Source organism: Barbatula barbatula (genome assembly GCF_947034865.1).
Source record: "Barbatula barbatula genome assembly, chromosome: 14".
NCBI classification, from domain to species: Eukaryota; Metazoa; Chordata; class Actinopteri; order Cypriniformes; family Nemacheilidae; genus Barbatula; species Barbatula barbatula.
Genome location: NC_136777.1, coordinates 22,765,290 through 22,789,966, shown reverse-complemented (window position 1 = coordinate 22,789,966; position 24,677 = coordinate 22,765,290). Strand labels below are relative to the sequence as shown.

General features: G+C 38.7%; 1 protein-coding gene across 1 annotated transcript in view; it reads right to left on the bottom strand.

The window, feature by feature from the left end:
- slit1a (slit homolog 1a) overlaps positions 1-19,522 on the bottom strand; it is a 50,245-nt gene extending 30,723 nt beyond the window's left edge. The window contains exons 1-4 of the mRNA XM_079473010.1: positions 19,073-19,522; positions 9,822-9,893; positions 9,244-9,315; positions 8,669-8,740 (exon numbers count right to left, since the gene is read on the bottom strand). Of these exons, the coding sequence (XP_079329136.1) occupies positions 8,669-8,740; positions 9,244-9,315; positions 9,822-9,893; positions 19,073-19,260 (404 nt within the window). The 5' untranslated portion in view covers positions 19,261-19,522. The remainder of the gene's footprint in view (positions 1-8,668; positions 8,741-9,243; positions 9,316-9,821; positions 9,894-19,072) is intronic.
- Between the last annotated feature and the right edge of the window lie 5,155 nt (positions 19,523-24,677).

Sequence of the window (24,677 nt, the reverse complement as noted above, 5' to 3'; positions counted from 1 at the left end):
GACCTTTGGAGTGCAAATTAGATAACAAAAGCAAAAACCACGTTTGTCTTTTCATGTTTCTTATTGATAAGTAAACAGATGTCTCCATCGCTCCAGAGGTGGTGAATCAGGATGTGGTGCACACGGGACCCTGTTCACTTATTTTCCCGTTGTGATACTTCACCGCTATTTATCATATGAGAAACACTTTCATTATTTGCTGATTTGTTCAATTGAACCGTTAAGTAGATTGTGTTCCGTGCCGCTCAAGCAACATTTAAACAAAATAAGTTCTGTCGCATTTCATGATGTGTATTGAGTTTAATGTCGGATTAATGTGTTTTTGGGAATCTGCATGCCATTGGTTATGTGGAATTCATGTACTTGAGCGACAAGCTGATTTTAACACATATGAATCTGTTTGGTTCTTGAACCTTTTTTCCATCTCTTTATGTCAAAAATGTAAAACTCTTCAAACACATGACCTGCACTGCAAAAAGTCTTTTTGTCTTGTTTTCCAGAAAAATGTCACAACATTCTTGAATCAAGAAGCATTTTCTTCATGAGCAAACTGACCTAAAAAATATGAATTTTTAGTGAATTAGTCAAGTCAAGTCAAGTCAGCTTTATTTATATAGCGCTTTGTACAATGTACAATTTGTGAATCAGACATAGCGACAGACACAGCGCCCGATGCTCTTTCACAGCCTTCGCTGAAACACCTTAATCTGATAATGAATCAGGCTGGGAATGTGGTGATGGATGGACAATGTGTGAACTTTAGCTCTTACACTTTAAAGCACTTGACATGAATTTGAGACGATGCCATTTGTGAGAAAAAAGTGTATAAAACACGGCAGTAACGCCCCACTAAACTGAGCATTACTGAAAAAGTCAATGATAATGCAATCGTCTTATGTAAGCTAGACCTTTCTCTCTTTCCCACACTGCTCGGCATCAGATAGATAAACACCACCGAAGCCTCCCATTCACAGCTCTAATGGTAGAAGAGATGCCGGGAACTATCTTCAGCTTAAACAGAGAGGGATCTCGTACCTAAATATTTAAAGACTTTCCTGTCGGTGTAATTAATAACACCGGAGCATGTTGACTGTTGCCAGTGTTTTGGCTCAAGGCTCTGAGGACTTTGAGTAAAGTGGAAGTCGAACATTAGGCCGGGAATGGAAAGTTCCCTTCATGTCCCCTATGTGACACTTGTGAAGTAGGACAGATGCATGACAGAGGGGAAATTCTGCCGCAGTTGGGTCACACATGCATCCTTTCGCACTGGCAATCTTTAAACATCGTCCAAGCTTAGTTTATGAGCTTTTGTGCTACGGGACACGACGGAGAGGAAATAAATCTGCTATAATGTTATGGTTTCTGATGCACGACTGAATTAATGATTCTCACAGTGATCCTACAGAGAGCTGCTCTCATTTCTGAATGTACTTTATTTATTAAAGGGCTTCGTCTCAGGACAGATGAGTGATTGAACATCAAGCCCATCAGCAATGTTTCTGTCCCCTTTTTCTCACCGCAGGATTCAGAATCTGCTATCTGCACTTCTGGTTTTCTTCCCATCTCTGCCATGCCTTTGATTTCAACATGACGGTGGTGTGAAATCAGTCATACGGTGTGCCCACCACTCTCGTCATTTTACCACATTGGTTTTCTTGGTTGAATTAAAAGATTGGACCAAAGAGTTTTATGTAATTCAAACAGAATTAGTCTAAGACCTTAAGTCAGGGGATCAGTCTGGACTCTTCAATAGGTAGATCTATCATTTCATCAAGGCAGAGGTCAGGGATCTTGGCCTTTTAAAAGCTTGGTGAAATAAACAGTAAATTGTCAAAATATGACAAACTATAACTGCATAGCAGAACCATCAGATAACATTTATTTTTTAAACTCAGTCAGTAATTTTATTGTTAATACTAAAAGAGTTGAATACGGTGTCTCTACACATTATCTGATGAAGGTCTTGATTGTATTTTTGTCATGCATGCAAAATAAACTATTCTATTCATTCTGAATTTAAATTGAGAATTAAATGTTAAATAATGTTCTCAAAAATTAGATCAGGACTTGGTGAATGATCGTAACACAGCATTGTTGGGCACTCAGGTTGTGTGGTAATGTATTCATTGCTTTTTAAGAATGGTTTGCAGCTTCACAGTCAAACACCAGGACTGTTTTAGACCCTGTTTATACCTGGTATTAAGATGCGCTTTGATCGATCATATCACAAGTGCACAAAGGAGACACACACCCATTTACACCTGGTGTTTTAAAGGACCGTTGTGTCATGGTTTGAAGGCTCTATTGACAAAAATGCAATATAATATACATAACTATAGTATTCTATGTATACAGAGCGTACATAATGATGTGTTATGTTTCTTGAATTTCTATGACTTTACCCATGACTTTCTATCTTCTGCGACGATTAAAAACTTTAATCGCATGAATTTTCTGCGATTAATCGCATTGTTAAGCGTACAATTCAACAATGAATTAAAAAGTAGTGTATTGTGCACTTTTATTTTAAACGCACTGCTATATGAACAAAAGTGCAATAAGATTTAGTTTACAGCAGTATTTTCTTTACATAGAAGCATTAACAATTTTAACTTTAATTTTCACTAAATATTTCTTGTAATCAAATTAAATATAAACCATGTATTTAATTGACATCTTTAAACAACTAAATTATTGCATAACACACACACACAAAATCTTTAAATTGGTGAATCAATCAGACATCAAGAATTAGTGTTTGAAACTCAACAATAGAGACAATCAACAATCATTGTACAAAACTCATTCATGACTCCCAGCATGCATTGCAGTTCATCTGTTTATCTGAATAAGTTTGATGATTCTCACCATTGTTAAGGGTTTGCTCAGCACTGCTCTCTAGGTGCACATGTTTAAACATGTTTTCTGCATTAGCCTCACACTGCATACAATAGACGTTAAACAAAATCTTTGTCATTGCTGTATTGTACCTTAGCCGAGGATTTTTTTGGTATTCTACAGGGTATTGATTTCCTTCGGCTTTATCATGAATAGCATTAAATAAGCCTTATACCCGCGCATATGACGTCTTTATGGGGCGAGGGCACTGATAGATAAGCGCATGGCTGAAGGAGGGGAGACGAACTGGAGTGGTTTGTTCTATCACCTCCGCCGTTGGAAAGAGATTTAAACCGAAATGTCCATGTATGACTTCGGAACCTTTCCTTTCAGTTCTGGTGTTCCTGGTTCATGTGCGCTTCAGCAGTCTTAGGCCAAATGCTCTCATTGGTTGAGATGCACCATTCCCCAACCCGTACCAATCAACATCCAACCCTTCTCTGACCCATATGGTTTGTCTGTACATTTCAGAGCCAGTGAGCAACAGACTTTAGAAATAAAATAATTCCTTAAAACGAACAGTGTTAATGCACGATAAAATAAGTGTCAGTTACTTTCCCAGCCCCCTAGATATTTTGAAAAATGTTAGGAACAGAAAACCTTTGGTCCACTTTGACTTGCATTGGTTTTATGTCCATATAGGTGTTGATGAGGACCAATGGTTTTTGGTTGCTAACATCTTCTTTTGTGTTTAGCAGAAGAAAGTCACACAGGTTTAAAATGACAACAGGGTGAGTAAATGATGACAGAATTTTCATTTTAAAGATGAACTATTCAATCTGTCTCTTCTCCTTCTTGTTCCGGGCTCAGTTTTGCTGGGTTAGACTTCACAAGGCAATGAATACACTGCACACCGCATGTGTTTGTATGAAATTGGTGGTCTAAGCACTCTTCAGCATACATACTCTTGGTTTGACCGTGCCTTTCTATGTCTTCATAGTAGGAGGCGAGGATGCAAGAAGTTGAAGAACAGTCTAAATGGCAGAGGAGTTTCAGGACATGCCAGACCCCATTGTGCTATTCTTTATCATGCCTGACCTAAAATCAAACACGCAGGTCCCATCTCCCTGGTGACATTACTGAGCCCCACCATCGCTTAGCGACGGAAACAATGGCAGCCTGGGGAAGTACATAGTACAAGTAAAGGGCAAATCTCTTCTACTGAGGAGAAACCGAGTGAACAGATCCTCAGTAAACATTTCGACCCAGTTCAAAATAAGTATAAACTACCTTATCTGAAATGCTTTTCAAGACCATAAAACCCTTTCAATCTGAATGAGCGTGCTTAGATGTTGAAAATAGTTTTGCAAACGACAATACAATTGTGCGAAAACACATCAATTCATTTAGCATGCAAACATTGGCTTTGTAATCCCTGTTGAAAAAAACTGCATATGACCAGCTTAAACTATCAGAAACCAGCTACCATGTTTCAAAACCTACCTAACCGGCCTGTGCTGGTTTTTTCAACAGGGATGGATGACATACTCAATAATAAAAAGCAGCCGTCAAGAGCTCAGATGATATGGAAACTTCTTCAATAAATAATTGTCAAATCTCAGTCAAGGAGAGCAAAATGAAAGTGCTCTGAATGTTTCACTGAGCGTGAGCCAGTGTGCATTCGTTCCAGGTCTATATGAATTGGTTGGTTGAAGGAGAATTTTGAATAGCACCTCTGCACACATTCTCTGAACAAACCCTCGTGTGGCCTGTCACAGCCAAAATCACAGCGACACCCAACACAAACACCCTACACACACTATACCTTATTTACATTTAGTTATTTAGAGCTATATAACTGATCTCAGTTAGCTTAAAGACCCCCTAATCCAGAAAATGCACTTTTAAATGTTGTTTGAATATATCTGTGTGTACAGAACCTCATATAATAACAAATATCCACCCATTAGTTTTTTTTCAAAACCCAATAAACCTCAACTGTCGTCTATTCTCTCAGTAACCTGACGTCACATTGATTGAGCCCTCCCTATGACAGACTTGTTTTCACGCTGGACTACTAACAGCGAGCTTGCATAAGTCTTCATTTACTCCTGAGTTTTATTTCTCAACAGAATGTGTCTGGACAGGACACATGCTTATACCAGGACTTGCGTATCATGCTCTGATAGAAAACATCTACATTTTCCTGATGTTGTACACCAATCTACATGACTGGGTCGTGCTAGCAACATGACCCATGAAGCTAAGCTGATCATAAATTTTTAGGCTTCACTGCATTAAGAATAGATGAGGGTCAAGAGATAATGTTGGGTAAGTGTGAAAGTTCTCCAGATTCCTGAAACATCTGCCGACACACACACCATCTTCTGATTTGTTTAAAGAATTCAACAACAGCATAATAATGACTTTTCAATCCATGATTTCTGAATGTTGTTTCATCTTCTCTCAAACATTGAAATCTCAATCCAGCGACTGGTTAATATTTTACAAAGCAAATTCTGTCTATAAATAATTAAAGAAAGCGAAATTTAGATTCTGTTGTACATGGATGCAGAACCCTGTCTCTTTTCATCTTTCTCGCTCTCCGCCTGTCCCACTTGTTTTGAATATTTCACAGTGTTTTTTCTCTTTGACTTCCACTTCATTTAAAGGTTCAGCGTGTAAAGCACACATTTTAAAACCTTCTTTTGCCACCTTCAGAAGGCAGAAAGCTAGACAAACAATGATCAGTCTGTATATTTCTAAACTGACAAGTATCCATGAAGAAGACTATATCAAAGCAACTGGATTTTTTCTTTACATTTACATTTAACTTTACATGAACTACTGTATCACATAGAGTAAAGACATGACTGTGAGAAATACTGTATCCCACACCAGCGCAAATAAAATCTGGAATAAACCTAAAATAAAATAATAGTAAAAACAGTAGGTTCACAAAAACTCGATGTTGCAGATGAAATGGATCAGACAAACGAGCACACATCAACTGACACAAACTCAACAAATATCTGTCCACAAAGTCTTCAGAAGTTGTTTAGATACAGATACATGACTGATATGACATTTATATTCCAAAAATTACAGTGGCGCACAAATCCCTTGTCCCTTGCAAACCCTGGATGTGAACCATTGCCAAAAACCCTTGAAGTAAATGAGCACAGCGATCCAGGCTTTATGCCATTGTGCATGTGATGTGCTGGATCCGAGAAAGATGAAACCACTTGATTTTTTTTTAAATGCCAAACCTGCTAAATAGATGTAAATTGGACCACAGCGTACACTAAACGCAACTTAAAGAGCATTAAGGTGAAAACTTATGGGGTATAAAACTATTAAAAATCTTCAGAAATTAAATGCAGCTGAAATTCAGGTAAATCTGTTGACCAAAAGGAATGTCAAGATCAAAAACCAGAACAGTTCGCCCTAGAATTAATGTCTCATGCCGACCTTCTGGCGAATACTTTAAGAATAATAATAATCCAAATTCTGGCTGCTCCTGGCTTTGTAATGCAAGTGAATAGAGACCCAGTCACCCACTCCGAATCATTAAACGAAGGGTTAATACATGTGTTCCACAAAACTGATATGGTGAGATTCGTTGAGCCTGCGTGCGGTCATTTTGAGTGTGAACAATGATAATCTGTTTTACATTCAAACGAGACTAAAATGTATTATTTTGCGTCATAAAATATGTTTTAACCGTGGACATATAACCCCGGAGGGTTATAGGATTACATAAACTGCATAGATTACTTTTGGAAGTTGGTAATCAATTTTTTTTCTCCACGACTGGTCATAACTACAGTTATATAACAAGGGAGATTGGGCTAACTGAAATATGAAAAGTAAAAACTAATTTCCAGTCAGTGAGACTAGTTATTAGGAAGAAGTTGGTTTTAAGTTTATGCAACTAGATCCATGCCATACTTTTAGATTTAGAATTGTTAGATTTTTTTTAATTTTCTGACTGTTTTCCTTTTGTTCATATAAATGGGGAATCCTCAGATCTAATGTCAGTGAAATATGGATTACCACAGGGATCTGTTTAAGGGCCCTTGCTATTTCCATTATACATGCTACCTCTTAAAAATATTATTACAATGGGATTTCCTTTCACTGCTATGCAGACAATACTCAGTTATATATTTCATCAAGACCAAATGAAACCTCTGACTTATCTAAACTGGCAGAGTGATCTGCTAGGTGGTTGTACTGTACCGCCAATAAATAGGCTACAAATAGTGCAACATGCAGCTGGTAGAGTTCTTACAGGTCAGGCAAGTTTGACATATTATCCCAATTTTAACATCTTTTCACTGGCTACAACTAAAATTTTGTATTGACTAAAAAATACTGCTACTCACTTATAAAGCCTTAAACAGCTCCAGCATATTTAAGAGGACTTCTAATACGCTACAATCCATCATGATCCTTAAACGCCATAACTCTTTCTCTTTTAGTAGTTCCTAGGATAGCAAAATCCTTGGGAGTAAAGCTTTTTCCTACCTAGCACCTAAACTGTAGAACAGCCTTCCTGACACGGTTTGGGGCTCAGACACTCTCTCCCAATATAAATTAGTGCTGGGACTATATATCGTGCTATTCTTATTCTCAGTTTTTTGCAATGAATTGTTGATAAATGCTGCAACATCTGAAAGCCAGAGTGACAGTGAAAGAAGAGCGATTTACATACGTAGTCAAAGGAAATGCCAATGGTCATATTCTATCACTGTTCTTCAAATCTTTTCAGGTATTTTCATGATAATAAAGTATATTTATAAAGATGATGTTTTACGCGTGTGGCTTTTTCAAATGCATGTTATACACGATTTTAGATCGAGCAATACTTCCTAATGATCAAAGAGCCGTAGTTCACAGAAGAGCTGTGCATAAAACACAGAATCGATCTCAGAATCGATTTAGACATGTATAATTAGTGTGAATCACGATATATATCGCTCAGCTCTAATTTAAATTGATACTAAAGAGACACGTATTCAGTCTAGCATTAATAAATTATTAATATTCATTCTCTACCTAATAGACAATGAACAGCTGCTACTATAATATTCTCTGTTTTCTTTGTTTTCACCTCGGGATTCTCAGTGATATGCCAGCTCCAGTCCGGATCCTCCCTCACAACACGCCAGCCCTTGCAAGGATTTCAGATGTTGCCAGCTATGGACTAGGAAATTATTCTAATTTTTTGTTGTTGTTGGTGTGTTTTATATTGTGTCCTTGTGTAAAGCTGTTTCGCAATGGTGTAAACTGAAAAGCGCTATACAAATACACGTGAATTGAACTTTTATGATGAATATTTTCTAGGTCTCTATTCACTTGCATTACAAAGCAAGGAACAGCCATGAATTTGACTATTATTACTCAAAATCTGTTTGCCACAAGACAGGGAGACATGTACACCTAGGACGGCATGAGGGTGAGTAAATTATGGCAAACATGTCATTCTAGGGTGAACTGTTCCTTTAAGGGTAAATTTGCGTGCATACACTAACAAATATATAGCATTGTCATGGATTTAAAAGGCCTTTAGCTATTCATTGACTGGTCAAGTTAAAAAAGTGTGTTAGCTGATTTTCTGCTGGTTTAAGACGGTCTACCAGCATGGACCATTTAGCATGTTCCAAACCAGCTAGCATGTTTCAAAACCGCTAATAGCTCAAGCGGGGTTTTCCAGTAGTGTAACCGTGTGAATGTCAACTGACTGTACAACACAAGGTACATTTCCCATGACTGCATCAGGTCATAGTGAGCATCAAGCAGGACAGGACAGAAAACATGGACTTACAGTCTTGACAGAGCAGCGTTCTTCTGAAATAGAAGTTCGGGAAACTGTTGAAGCTGGTTCCTGTTCAGACGGCTTTAAGAAAAGAAGAAAAACACATTGTGTACTGAAGCTAATGAACTGTGTTAGGACATTCATGTTCATGATGAGTGGATTATTTTGAAATATATGTATGGGATAGGGCAGCATAGATCTTTAATCTTTACTCCCGGTGGACTGAACCAGTAAAAACTCTTATTTTCTACAATTTAAAACTAAAAGCATTTTATCCGAAAATTTGTGAAACAACAGAGCTAATGGAAATAATCAGATGGAGGAATAGTTCATTTCACTTTCATGATGATCTTTTGAAAAACACAAATGATTCATATTTGAAGAATATACTGGCAGTGGCAGCTCTTTTTAATATAATGAAAGTGAAGCAAAACTAGGGGCTGTCAAAGGCGTCTTGAGCAAAACACACATAAAAAGTAGAATAATGTACTGTTTGCTTATCTCTGTCAATAAAGCTTTGGGTAAACTGGATACACTTTTTTAATATTTCTCAAAAACTTGCGGCTCTTGCCCACAGCACTTACAGCCTCTCCAGCTCTCTCATGTCATCGAATGCGCCACGCTCTACTATCACGATCTGGTTTTCCATCAGCTGCCTGTTCAAGAAAGGAGAGAAGCCATGAGAAACTGATTATAATTTATAAACAGAGTTTGTAATAACTCATCACATATTAATACAAATTTTATTTTTAATTCTCGCTGTGCCCAACCATTTTATTTTTTCGAGTTTGACCAATCACCTTCCTCCCCCATTGTAGGGCAAAGAAGCATACATCTGTGTTGCCTTCAAACATTGATCAGATGATGGTATCTCAGGAGACCGTAAGTAAAACAAACATTGGATTAGGACATGCTTTGAAGCCTTCCTGCCTTGGAATGCAAAGGCATTTTATCGTTTCAGACGCAGCCCTTGTGTGCCAACATTATGTCCAATTAAATTTCTCCAAGCAATTTAAAGAGAAACATCTGAGATGTTTTTTTAGATGTTTTTTATATGAAACATCCTTCTCTAAATAAAAGAGTAACTTCTAACATTTTGGGCAAGGCCTCAAACCATCCCGAGTTCTTTATAAAAATGGCACTATTCAAAGATGAAACTTACAGAACCCTGAGGTACTTGAGTCCAGAAAAGTCGTTTCTGTTGATGCGTGTGAGGTTGTTTCCATTCAGTTCCCTGGAAGAAAAAAACATAATTTTTGAGTAATGTAAATGTATTGCTTTGTCTCTGTCCAGCCGAGGATAAAACATTCATGGCATATTGTTCATTAAATAAAACTAAAGGGCTGTGAAAACTCATTATAAAACCTATATGTACAGTAATTGCATGTACACCTCCTTATTCATGGGATTATCAATAACAAATGACTCATTTAGCATTTTATCTAAATCATTTGGCAACAGTGCAGCTCATGACATCAGACAAGGGTCAGTTAATTTAGTCATATAGCAGACGCTTTTATCCAAAGCGACTTACAAAGAATTCAGGGAGCAACAAGCGATATGTCATCTTCACTTCAAGCATCTGAAAGATATGATAGCTGGTAGCTGTTTTACCTTGCAAAAACCCCTGTTTAAACCCCTCCTAACCCCCCACGCCCCATACAACTTGTATTGAACTACATGCTTGTATGAGTATTGCACTGCATTGAAATGAGTCAGACATCAATTCTGCAAAGCCAACATAAACATATTTCATTTGGAACATCTCGCTGTCTCATTTTCTCTCACACTTGTTCTTTTACAACGTGTCTTCACTTGACGCAACTCGGAAGTTTTGTCCATACTGGAGCGGCACAGCGTGACGTGACAATGCCATTCGAACAAGCTGTGTGACCTGTCACACTGTGTACAACAACTTTTACATAAATAAACAAACAATAAAACAAACTTAAAATGCCATACAAACATAATAAACTTAATGTCTCGTCCTGGTGCTCTCTCGCACTTCCCTGTTGTCGCTCTTCTCCTATTCCTCCATGAGCTCCTCCGTGAGAGATGCGAGACCGGTGCACATGCAGCTGATGCTCATTATCACTCACGTGACCGGCCTCGCGCCGTTCCCCCACGACTCTTACCCCGCACTGCTCACCTTTTAGTAAATAAAAAAAGAAACTACAGAATCTAACTTGCCACAACACCCATGGCCTTACACGAGTCTTTCATTTTTAAGTGCCTTCTCTGAGTGAAAAGAATGAGAGAGGAGGAATACACCTGTCTCATTTATCAGGAATGAAGATGAGCTAGATACTTACATAACCAACAGTCTGATTTCAACAATGAAAGTTGGAGAAATGTCTGATTACTTTAGTGAGAATGTGCTGTAATACGGTTCAGTGAATCCACTTAGATTAGTACATACTTGTTTTTACGATCCTTTTGTTCCATTGCAAGTTTAAGTTTAAATAAAAACTTGGATTAGTGTTACAAATAAATGTTAAACCGAAACTGCTCTCAAGTCCTGTTATTTAATTTAGTTCTAAAGGAAATAGTTTGGCTTCAAGGTTTTGGGTTTATGAAATTTTAATAGACATCAGTGTCTGTCTGACTAATGAATGTCATTTTATTAATAGATTGGTGTTCCAAGAGTGATATGAGAGTCTTCACATAGACTGAGAAAAATGATAATAGAACATTATAGCCATAAAAACAAAACATAGTGGATACTTGAGAACATTTGAAGGCAAATACTTTTGAACTTTTACTCGAGTGAAAGTTTAAATGCAGCACTTCTACTTTTACTTGAGTAATATTTTACCTTGGGTATCTCTACTTTTACTCAAGTACATGGTTTGTGTACATCGTCCACCACTGCTGTGAATATATAAAAAAATTCAAGTACATTCATACTATTGTTTATTGTCATTTGTGAATATAAATTCAAGAAAAGCATTTGTGTAAATGCATTTATTATTTGACTATTTTGATTGCTCTGTGTGTGTCCTTTGCAAATATCTTCTCATTACAGTAGACTAAACACATGTTTCTCTTTTGTTTTAAATCTCTCGACCAATCGTTAACTGAAACACAGAAATCTCTCGTGAATACTGTGTCCTAAGTCATGAACTTTCTACTGGTTCTAATGACCACTCAGGGGACCACAACAGAACAGAGAGATTGTAGACAGATGTATACGCAGATGCACAGGCAGACGGAAATAAAAAACAGGACGCTATGTTTTTGTCAAGAACATAACCATAACAAAAAAGTTTTGTATATCTTTGCAAATAGTGAGCAAAAAGGCAAACATCTAAGGTTCTAATAAAGAATTTGGAGAGATTTTTCATAAACTGGATTCCAGAATGGTTACAGGATTCAATGTATGCTTGTTGTATGCTTACCTTCTCCCGTCTGTCTTTAATCCTAAAATATAAAATCCAGGTAACGCTTTATTTTCAGGTCCAATTCACACAAACCATTGACTACAACATTTGCCTCAATAAATTCATAATTTGATGCTTATTAATAGTTAGTATGATAGTTGTTATTTAGGATTAGGGATGTATATATATATATATATATGTGCTTTTTAAGTAACAAATAAACAAACAAACGATATGCTTATAATAGGCATGCTAATAAGCAACTTATTAATTCATAGTGAGAGTTGGTCCCTTTACTAAATAGTCAGACTTTTTTAGCTTTAAAATATCCATTATCTTGCACATTATAAAAAAATAATAGATCAGTTTTGGCTTTGCAGATGCACAGTCATTTTATGGCCATTAATCTTTTCGAGCCCTTCCAGTCAGTTTTCGAAAACTTCATAGTACAGAAACAGCTTTTTTAAGGCTCTATTAATTGCTTCAGATTCAGGTTCTTTTTCTGTCCTTATCCTTCTTGACCTAAGTGCAGCATTTGACGCTTTCAATCACAACCTTTTACTTAATAATCTTGGAACTGTTTGGGGCTTTTTATCCTGGTTTAAATCGTATCTCCAGCTTGTTGTTAAGAATGGTTTCAGGTCTGATATTGGCTCTGTCTCCACTTGGGTTCCCCAGGGCTCTATCCTGGGGCCCTTTTTAGTATTTATTTATTTCCTCTTGGTCTGCTTTTAAGGTCGATTTGCACTGACAATACTAATATTAATATTAATTCTAGGGCCGCTAAAAGTTAGTTTTTTTTCTTTCTCATTGTATTTCTGAGAAAAAATATGGATGGTTCAATAGGAATTTTCTGTGTCTTAATAGTGACAAGGCTGAGGTCTTGCTTATTGGCTCTGCTCATCAGCTTTGTAAAGCTAGCTCACTAACGTTAAAGGTTGATGGTTCTATTCTGGAGTTTCAGACTAGGGTAAATAACTTTAGTTATATTTGACTCTAATTAGTCTGTACAGCATACTGTCAAGAATTCCTTTTTCATCTAAAAAATATCACTAAACTTTGCACTACGCTATCTTTTTCTGTGGCTGAAAGGCTCATCAACACCTCTGTGTTTACACATATTGACTACAGCAAAGCACTATAGGTAGGGGCACCTAACTCCACACTTACCTAACTGCAATCTGTGCAAAATGCTGCAGCTAGAATTCTCATTGGTGTCAGGAGAAATTAACACATTATGCCAATACTGCAGGCCTTGCGTTGGATCACGTATAAGGCACTTCATAGTCTAGCCCCCCCAGTATCCCTTGGCTCTTTTGACTCCTTGTACTCCTGGGCGTACTTTGTGTTCATCTCAGGCTGGGTTCTTGACTGTTCCACTAACATGTCTTAGAACTGTTGGTGAAAGGGCCTACTCTTCCTGGGCTCCGAGAATGTGGAATGCTCTTCCTTCCCATATCAGAGATGCTCAGACTTTAAGCATTTTTCAATCTTACCTTAAAACTTATTTTTGGGGGATTAGCTTTTCTTTAACGGTTTTATTGACAAATACATTTTGTCGATGTATTTGTTTTTCTACATTTATGTAAAGTGCCTTGAGAAGCTGCTTTAAAGGCGCTATATAAATATAAAGTATTTAATTTTAATTATTACATACCGGAACCTAAGTGGATACTGTAACAACATTCTATGCGAGGGGATCTGTGTTGTATGTTGATATAAATTGTTCATTCTGAAGTACAGTAACAAAAACAACGCTTCATTATGTAACATCTAGAGACATAGTTATGCATATATTATATTGAATTTATATCAATAGATCCTCCTTAATCTTACACACTGGTCCTCTAAGGACTGAATAAAATGATCTAATCAATAATAAATACCGTAAATACCATACTTTAGTAGAAAAATTATTAAATAACAGTAACTTATATCTTAGTAACTAGTTACACCCAACACTGATCCTCTCACAAAGGGATGCTCTGTTTGTAGACATGCAATATAACAAATTTAGAAAAAATTTAGTTAAAGGTGAAAATCCAACAACTGGAAAAAGATGAAAGTAGAAGTGTTATTTTTTTACTTTTTTATTTATAGTGATTCATAAAGTGATATAATATTCCATCATGATAGAGAATCAGTGGTTATATCCTACCCTTACCGGTGGATCAGTGTTAACAGAACTCTAGTTAGGCAACAAGGCTTAGCCTGACAGTTACCCTGCCCTGGACCAGGTTAGTTTCCCAGCTTTCCTGTAGCTCAGTGGTAAGAGCATTGCGTCAACAACGTAAGGTTGTGGTTTGGATTGCACATACCTATGTATAAATGTATAGGATAATGCAATGTAAGTCTCTTTGGATAAAAGCGTCTCCCAAATGCCTAAATGTAATGCATAAGTTGCTATAGTAACTGAGTTTGAAGTACTTTAAAAGCGGGGTGTCCAATTTCTCTTAGCCGTTGTTGATGTTCAAATCAACCAAACAAAGACATCCCTACCGCCATCTTTTGCTTTCGTCAGCGCTCAGCTCGACTTATGTCCGTCCTGTGTACTGTGCACCTCACTGCTGATTGGCTACAAAGTTGATTTGGTACTCGGCCCGACTTTGTTGGTTTAACCTGAAGTTTAAATTCAGAAATCAGCCTTTAAGCTTGCTTTATGAAGCTTATTTTGTAGTCATGTTTTGTGAAACAGAATACTCCATCGTTTAATCAGAACAGCATAAGCAGGATGACGATGCCTTGTTATAGTCTGGTTCAGCCCCATGAAATAAACAACAGTGACTAGGCAACTACTTAATAGGAAAATCTAGATTGGCTTACTTTTGACTTTCTTTCATTGTTTGCATTCATCACATCTGTCTGTTTGAGATTGCGTTACTGTTCGCTTGTTATTCGCCGCGAGATTTGTTTGGACAGAGGGAGAGCGTGAGAAAGCTTGCGTCTCATGCCAAATGCGTCAGACTTGGCAAACCTAAACCTAACCTGGCTATAGTAAATTATGATTTATTCATGTTTATTATTGCACATTGCTGCATTTGTATGTAGGTGCTGCTGGTGATGGAGAAATGGCTGAATTAACGTTAGCACTGCTAGAGCTGTTCAGCTCTTTACTGCATGAGATTAATGGCTCTTGAACATCTGAATTATCTTCCTCCAGCGGCCGCCCACGGCTGACATATATTTTTGACACAAACTTTCATAAGTTGTTCTGTTTCATTTTAGTTTAACATGCCCAGATAAACTTCTGTGTCCCTTTATGAAATGTGCTTGGTGATTGGGGGGTTGGCAAGTGGCTTTCGCAGTCTGACTTATCACTCCTTATATTGAAATTTAGTAGCCATGACTGCAATGAGCCCGGCTGGTGTAAATAAATGGTGAACACTGCTTGCTCGTAAAGAGGGCATGCATGTGATGTCACGGCACGTGAAGTCAAGCGAGTCACACCCACTGAGTGGCAGAAAAAGGGAATGCCGCACTGTTTACAGCTATCTGTATATGCATATATCTATATATAGAGAGAAAGACGGAGTGAGGGGAAAATACCGGAAAAAGAATTATACAAAGAAAAAAATATTTTAATTGGTCTAAAAAAAGAAAAATAGTTTTCCATATAGTTTGAGCAACAGAACGGAGTCCTGCCTTTTAAGTGAATGAGCCTCTCACTTATAGATAAGTCACTTCAGCTACCATTAGATGTTCCAGTTGCTATGGAAACAGTCAGTGTGCTTAGGAATGCGTATGAGCATTAACTGGTCAGCCTGAAAAGTGCTAATTTATGATTAGCATCCAGATGCAATTTAGTAGACAGTCGTTGCCAGATGTAATAGGAAATTTTGGAGAATTTGATGTTGCCCCATTCAAAGAGATAGAAGCTGCACTGCATGACCGAGAGACAATCATTCGCTTTACCACTTAAAAAGTGGATAATAGACAGGCGTACATATAAAACCCAAACAATTGTAGTAGGACATTAAAACCAGAAATGCAAACAAAAATCAAAAGCAACAGTCCAATTTTGTGTTCTTGAGTTAAAATAGAGAAAGATAAACTTATTAACACACGTTTAGAGCCACAGTGCAATACAACACAGCCCACCCTGACAGCCTTACACCACCCACGCTCTTGAACTAAGCTACTACTCCCCCAGCTAGTGTGAATGCTACCCTAAAGAAAAACTTCAATGTGCCTGTGAGATAATATGATTCTTACCTAGGACACAGCTCCACAAACAAACAACAAACAAAGCAGATGCAATTTTAAGAGATACACTGAAAATAAGTTAAATCACATCGATGAGAAAGGTGTTTTTAATAGACTCTGTACCATAATTAAGGGATTTTTGGTCGGATTTACTAACAGCTTGTGACAGCGCAAACACCTCTTTTGGCGTTATAAAACTACTGTCAGTAGTTACTAAAGACATGAAGTTAAAATGACAGCTGAAAAGGCATGACCTCTCACACCATACCTTACATCTGGCATAGACATTTCATCTCATTCTTGGCAATCTAAGGCAGGGATTCACGGAGGATGAAAAGAGTTTTGTCTTTGAACCCTGCCTCGCCTTTTGCCAGATATCCTCCTTGATTTGGTAACGATGGATAATGAAGGATAACGGATGGAGTGTGCGATGGGCACGGGCAAGGATTAGGAGTTCAACTGGATTCCATATTTCCCCCTATGCATCAGTCTTGCATTATTAGTCTATGCATTACTTAGATTCTGAAGTTAAACACAACTAATAAACCTCAAACCGAACATTACGATGGATTCTGTGCTATTGGCTTTGCTAATGTACAGTGTGAGCGGCCAGCGGGGGAATGATGACAATCGCGCTCCAGCAGGGTTCAGGCACGCTATAGATGCAGGGCTCTCCAAGGCTTTAGTTTCTTTATGTGTTCAGATGTTTGTTAACTTATCAGAGACACAGAACACCATACTGCAACTTTTTGGTACTGCACCAGGCACAGTCAGAAATAATCATTACAAAGAGCTAAGATCAAGCCCCTGACAAGTTCTACACACGTTCATTGGAATAAACGGATATGACGTTTATGTGGGCGTTCCCCGTAATGCAGACCCACTGATTAACATGTCATTTGCATGCAGGTTGACCTTGAAAATTTAAATGAAAATGAAATAATCAAACTTTAAGTTTTAATTTGAATTGTGTACGTATTATTGCGTGAGCATTACTTGGTAAAAATGTTTTTTCAATGTATTTTTTACGTTTTCATTTTCAAATTGGCTTGGCTCGAGATTTTAATGAAAATTAAATGTTGCAAAATTGCATTTTCTTTTTCAATTTGACAGGGACAACACATTGTCAGTGTAAAAATTAAATTATTAATATTTCATTTTGGGACATATTGTGCACGCAGTTGTGTATAATGGAATTCTTAATCTGGTTTTCATTTTCATCGTTTAATGTATTTATTTAAATTTGGCAGAAACCTCAGATCTCAAGTATTTCAGAGATCTGTGTAATAACAATGCAACATCCTACTGTTTTTTTGGCATATTTTCACTTCTAAAGTTGAGCTTTAACTGAAAACATCATTAACCATGGTAAAACCACATTGGTGAAAAAGAGCTGACAGACCAAAACCTACAGGCAAGCAGAGTCTCTTATTAAGCCTGGTGTGTCTGTCTCTGGACTTGCGGGGATGACCATGATACTCACCGGTGCAATGCATTTGGCATCAGGTTGTTGATATCTAAGAGCAAAAATAGCTTTTGCTCATTACCCATATAGGACAATATGTGTAAAGCAAGACAGGCCAAAGGAACACACTCATTTTAAACAAATATTTCTGCGCTGTGCTGCGATGGAAAACTCTTCCACGATAAAAGCTCTACAATCTAATCTTACACTGGTTATGAGACTTATTACAGAGATTTCACAGGAAAGCCAACAGTGATTCTCGCTCGCTCAGCTACACTTCACGTTCAAGACAGTCAATCAATAAGCAATCAGTTAGAAGGATTTCTGGCTTGTATGGAGAATTTTTTAGTACACCAGTGCCGGAGTTGACAGCGCGTGTCTCCCAGTACCCAGAGCGACCGCTCCGGATCAAAGAGAATTCTCCATCAGATCGCTCAAACTTGATACTTCAGCCCTGTTTGATCTCAAGCACTGCAGTTTCCTAAATGTATATAAAAGCAGAGATGAAACAGAAAGGACTAAATCTGGTTCAGCATTCATGTGGGAAAAAGCAGGACATGGATGTAGAATACACAGAAAAGGATCGACGGGGAAATTGAAAGCGCACAGAGGCTGACGTGTGTCACAAACCCAACACCTAAGTACACAAGAAACGTTGCCTGCCCATTTCTGCACCGTTCTTGACCGTTTTAGATGTTTTTTTTAAAGGGTGTGAATGGCAGGTTAATGGGGAAGGCCTTACTGTCATTGAACGAATTGTCTAAAGAAATTCTGCAAATACGTACATGTTAAAAGTTGGATTCGCAAGTCATGCCTGTAGACTGTTTGGACTCCGGAAACGTCTGTGTGTGTAGTAGGAAAGGGCAGTATTAAAGGAAGGGCAATATTTATGTTGTTCCAAACGCTACACGATGAACAGCTAAACTTTTTGTTGTTTTCACTGTATATTTAATGCAGTCGTGTAGGTCTGCTGTCTCAACCCCTTTACAAACTCAAAATAATGTGATCCAAAAAGAGTGCTTTGATTCTCTGAAAGGTATTTCATGTTGAAAAAACATAGCCATGTGACATTGGCATAACAATGTGTTTCTTCTGTAAGAGTGATTATGAGGGGAAACTCAGTTTTCAGCAGCTGAGAGAGTTCACATTCTAAGGGGGCAAAGTTTAGCGCCTCCGAAAGCATACAGAGTCCCCGCACGGACACGTGTGGGCCGCTCGCTCATCTGCAGTGCTTGTCTTGCTTTACCTGTCCGAGATGGCAGAACCTCATTGAGCTATTGTTCTCATTCAATTGAAAGCGATGCAGGCAACCGCCCCCCAACACCCACCCACACTCATGCAGATGGACAAAAAGTGTCTACTCACAGTCGCTCTGCGTTTCTGGGTATATTCCTCGGCACGGTTTTGAGTCCCAGCCCGTGGCAGTCCACCGTGGTACCGCTGCATGTACAGAGTGCCGGGCATGCTGTGGCATGACTACAGAAAGCAGCCTTGCACAGCAGCAGGATCTGGATGCACGCTTTGACCAGTCTGCTTCCAGAGTATCCAGGCATGATCTCCAAGCGTTGAAGCTAGTGTTCTCCTGTGTCCAGAACGTGAGGAGAAAATGCTGCTCCCGCTTTCTCACAATTCACTTTCTGCACAAACTCCCCTTTTCTTCTTGTTGCCGGAGTTGCTTTTCTGGATGCGTTTAACGTGCTGCTGTCTGACTGCTCTCCTCTCTGGCGCACTGCTGTCTGCCTGAAGAAAGAAGCACGTGAAACAGTAAAGGAACAAAAAAATCTCTCGCTCCTTCCCTCTTATACACACAGCAGTAATCCATCACAAGGATCTACAAATAGCAGTTCCCAGACTCCTCCCACCCCCCTACTCTCTCTCTCTTGCTCTCACACACTCCTCCCTAAGACCCTTTTTCAACACCCACCCACCCACCCCCAAAACCTTAAACTCCCCTCTCCTCCTCTCTCTCCTTCTCTCTCCCTCACAGGATTCCCTGCAGACAGCACTGCCATTACCTCCCTGCGTGGCACAACGAGACCCTGTTTTTGGGCGACAGCTTCTTTAAAGAGAGTGGCCTGGGGAGAGGGTCCATTGGAGAAGGGCAGTGTACCCACCCCCCCACCCTGCCTCCCCTCCCCAAAAGAGTGGGGTGTAATCATGTTTTAAGATGGGGGAAGGTTGGAGAAGCAGACAGCAAATGATAGAGCCTTTGTGGGAAGAACAGAGGAGGTGAAATATTTCAGCTTGACTCCATTGAAAATGAATCCACGGCAGGAAATCTCGAATGCGTTAAAATGAAGACCGATCGCTTGTTTAACGGCAAAAGCACTGGCCACAAACAGCACATTTACTCGCTTTAATAAAGCAGACATAAAGGTGTTGACTGTAGTAGCATTTCACTAAATTAAAGATTATAGACAACCATCCTTCCAAAGAAAAACTACAAGAAAGAAAAAAAAGAAAAAGTGGATCATTTTGGTGCTGTTATATTTGCATATATGTACAGTAGGTAGCAGTTACTATAGTAAAGAGATATAATAACAAAAAACATGGTATAAAAATATTTGCTGTTAATGCAATTTGTTTAATACAATGTGCATTGATGAAATTGTACTGAAGTTTTTAATGTGACTAAGTATGAGTATGGTAAGAACAGTCTATATGAAATCATGTCAATTGGTCATTTTTATTTATTTAAGTACTGAGTTGGTTGTCAACCAGAAGCTGCTGAATAGTTTTTTTAGTGATGATCCTCAAATACAAAAATATATATATGTGGTATTTGCAAACAAAAGCTAATCATGGAAATAAATATAAACATATAAATCATGTCAAAAATATTGTCATATTTCCTAGATTGTCAAATGAAAACAAAGCATTTTAACAATGCCACAAAAACAAACTAAAAAGATGTCAGGACGCTGCCAATTTTCCTCTTGATTTCATGTAGCTGTCTTCATTACACATGACATTTTTGTGAAATGCATTTGCATAAAAGACTAGAGGACAGCAACACATCTACATACTAACTTCGCATAAGGACTGTCATCATACCCTCTTCCCCACTGCTCCCCCTGGTGGCCAGAAGTTTAGCAAACATGACACCTTTTTACACAGATGCCTTTTCTAACAAGCGGTCTTAAAATATAATTTCTTCATTTGTAAACATGGCTACAGTTCTAATTGAGTTCTGGTTTCAGCACACTGTCATTTCACCCATTCGACCTCTAAACACCAGCGCTTTGAAACGATGCTGTTTTTATATTTTTCTTACACAGAAGTTCCTCATCAATGTTTCATGTGTTTCACAAAGGTCAGGTCAAGGTCAAGGTAATATTTTATGTCTACCTTAGGAGAAGCTTGTAAAGAGTAACTGCGGCGACAAGAACACTAGCAACTTTTGAGATTGGCCTAGAGTGAGATTTTTAGCTGGGGATATAGAAGAAAATCTTTTTGTAGGCTTGCATTAGGAGTGTATGGTGATTGTGAAAACATTTGATAACATAATTAAATTACTTTCATTAATATCAGGTGAACTGACCCTTTACATTTTGATCACAGACCAAATAAAATAAAATGTTAGAAAAGCGTTTTGTAGTTTGCATCACTGAAAAATACTGTCAGTTTTATCATTTAAGTAATTAAATGTTTAGCCACTTACAAACAAATCCCAGAGTTTGGTTTACATTATTTTCATAATACACATCTCTCTCACATTTTCAAAAAGAGCAATGATCTTCAATATCATAATTGTCATGACCGTCAGCTGAAGTGCCCATGAACTCCAGTAGAGGGTAATCCAATCAGGACTCTGGCATGTTGTATCCCAACTCCAATTCCCATAACCCCATGCTAACCACCACCAGGTGTTCCCCATTACCACTCCCCTATATATACTGTGTTTGGACTCTCAATCAATGCAAAGGGGTCAGCTGTGGCCTAGTGGTTAGAGCGGTGGGTTTGCTGGTTTCGAATCTCAGTGCCAGCAGGTCATGACTGAAGTGCCCTTGAGCAAGACACCTTACCCCTGATTGTTCTGCAGAAAATGTGACACTGTAAAAAAACTACTTGTAAGTCGCTTTGGATAAAAGCGTCTGCCAAATGAATAAATGTACATTTAAATGCAAAGTCTTGTTTGGCATTTCTGAGTGTTTCCGTGTGTTTGTTCCTCTGTCTCTTATCTTGGATTGTTTATTCCGACTGTGATTCTCTGCTGCCTGCCCCGACCTCTGCTTGCTATTGTTTCTGATTTTGGATATCCCCTGACATACCTGACGCTATGCTCTGATCTCTGCCTGTTTGACCATTCTTTATAATAAATACTGCATATGGATCCGAACGTCTCTGACTCCTTGTTACAGAAGACTTCGCCACACCAGGATCCAGCAGCCCTGTACCCTCTCGTTACTGAGATGTCTGTTCCCACTTCAAGGTCAGCATGTCAACTTTTCAGCTTGATCATTGACCCAGTAGATCAGCTATTGCACCTTTGTCAAGGAGGCCTACCTACTGACGAGTATGTCCAACAGTTCTGTGAGATCGTCTTTCAAGTACAGTTCTATGACAAAGTTTTGTTTAAGGACTTGTTCCGTTTCGGACTCAATGACCCAATTAGGTCATGGTTACCTAGAGGAGAGTTTAATGGCAGTTTAAGGGACATCATCGACTATGCACTGATGTTATGTGACTCTCCGTTCGCTGTGGGAGAGGCAGAGGACAGTGTTGAAACTCTAAAGAACTTTTTTTGTGGGGGGCAAACAGTGTCAAGCGCAGTTGGCAGCGGAGCTTGAAGCACCAGCGCCACTGCACGAGATGGCCGCCAGCCCAGCGCCACTACACGAGTGGTCTTATGTGGTCTTGAACCCTGATTTGTTTTCTCATTTAGACTCAGTCTTGACTCAGTCTGGACTAGTCCTGGTCTTGGATTTGACAAAGGTTGACTTGACAACAGCCCTGGTCTTTTCATATCTATAACACGATATAAGTAATCCTTTACAAAATACATCTTTTAATGTTGATCTGTAATGTCCTTGGTATGAAATACTTAAGATCAACCAGTAACGATGTCTGACAACAATATAAAGTAGGAAACAGTTGCCTTTTGCAAAATCCACTTTTGACAACCACAACAGACTCTGAGCAAATGAGACAAACCGGCCTTCCATTCTGGAAGAATAAATGTGTATCTTTCGACTCATTTATCCCAGAATTATTTTTTTTTGCTGAGTGATTACTCTCATCTAACCGCTTACAAGATGTTGAGAGGTTTTTGTTGATTTATGTAAGACAACATTCCCTACAGGTCTTGATTTCTGTGTTTATTGTGTAGGCTCAATCTTAAATTGTGTAGACCCTGTGCATGGCCTTAAACTGCAACCACGGGTAATGTGTAAGCCCCTGCTGCTGGAAGTAGGGCCCTGAATTCCTTTGAGCGTAGGACTCATCAAATTCTGCATTGGTCCCATACAGCTACAGGTCTGCTCCCTCCATGTCAAGAACATCTGCCTGCTGGTTCTGGAGAGGTCCACTGCTGGGGTCGTCATAGGGCACCTATATGGCTCGACTCTCACAGCCCTGTCATTTCTTGTGGCACCTCAACCTTACCTCCACAGCGACCATGGGACTTTGCCATCGATCTCATTCCGATGAACCAGTGCCCAAAGGTAAAATCTACTAACTCTCCATCCCTAAGGCTCTTAAAAAAAGCTGATATTCTTTCCAGACTCTATACATATGTTGAAACCCCTAATAACCCAATTCAGTAGACTCTGGAGGAGGAGATAATGCCTCTGTTGCCAATAATGCCAATGCCTCTGTACCTGCCCCGTCGGGTGTCCATCTGGTTCAATTTATGTTCCATGAACACAACAAGCTGTATTAATCCACTCATCACACACTTCCCTGGGCATTGGTCATCCTGGCCGAACCCCTGAAAAGATTACCCACTGCCATGGAAACAGCAGAGGTACTGTTCAATCATATTTTTTTAGTAATTATGTTTCACCAGAATATATATTCACTGATTACAGTTTCTCACGTGTTTGGAGAGTATTCTTTACCACCCTAGATTTGACTGTCAGTCTCTCTTCTGGATACTATTCCAGAACAACGGATAGACGGAGTGCAAGATCCAGGCCGGTATTTCCGTTACCTTCTGCCATGACCATGAAAACTCCTGGAAAATACATTGTCTGTATATCGAGTAAGCACAGAACTCCCTCTTTCAATCCACCACAGGTTTCACCCCTTTCCAGGTTCTGCTGTGTCCCACAGGTGACGTATCTTGGAAATCCTCGGTAAGGCTGGACCTTCTTTTTTCAGTTCACTTCGTGGACTTCGGAGGCTGTGTGCTTTGAAGACAGTGTCCTCATTTTTAAGTCTGCATACTTAGTATTTTGCAGCTTTCGAATTGGGAGACAGCTAAATACTCACTCACCCGAAGTAAATAAGGACTATTCTTGTATTCCCAGTAGTCAGTTCATGCTAGAAGGATTTCTCCCCGGTCTCTAGCTCCTGTAATGAGAGTCTCTACTTCTCCTACACATAAGTTATTCTACAATGAAATCATATGATCAAGAACTCTCAAAAATGTATTTACTGTATGTGCTTTTTCCATTGTTGCATCTGTTCAATAAATACACATGCTGTGGTTGTGTTGTCAAATATGTAAAAATTATTATTGTAACCGTAGAAGATTGGCTCCTTGTTTTAATATTTTAACATTATTTGAGTGTTAAGATCTGAACAATTTTTTTTATCAAGGATAAACAATTGAGCGAAATAAGTGCTGTGTAATCCTCTTTTTGTCTGTCATGCTGATGTGTCCTTGAATCCTCACAGGACTGCGTTATACTATCACATTTATGTAATGATTAACTGTAAACATTATCAGTGGGCAGAAGGTTATGATGTGATTTTTGTTTTAAATGCTAACATCTTAAGGAATTTTAAAAAGCTTTGTAGATTTGCC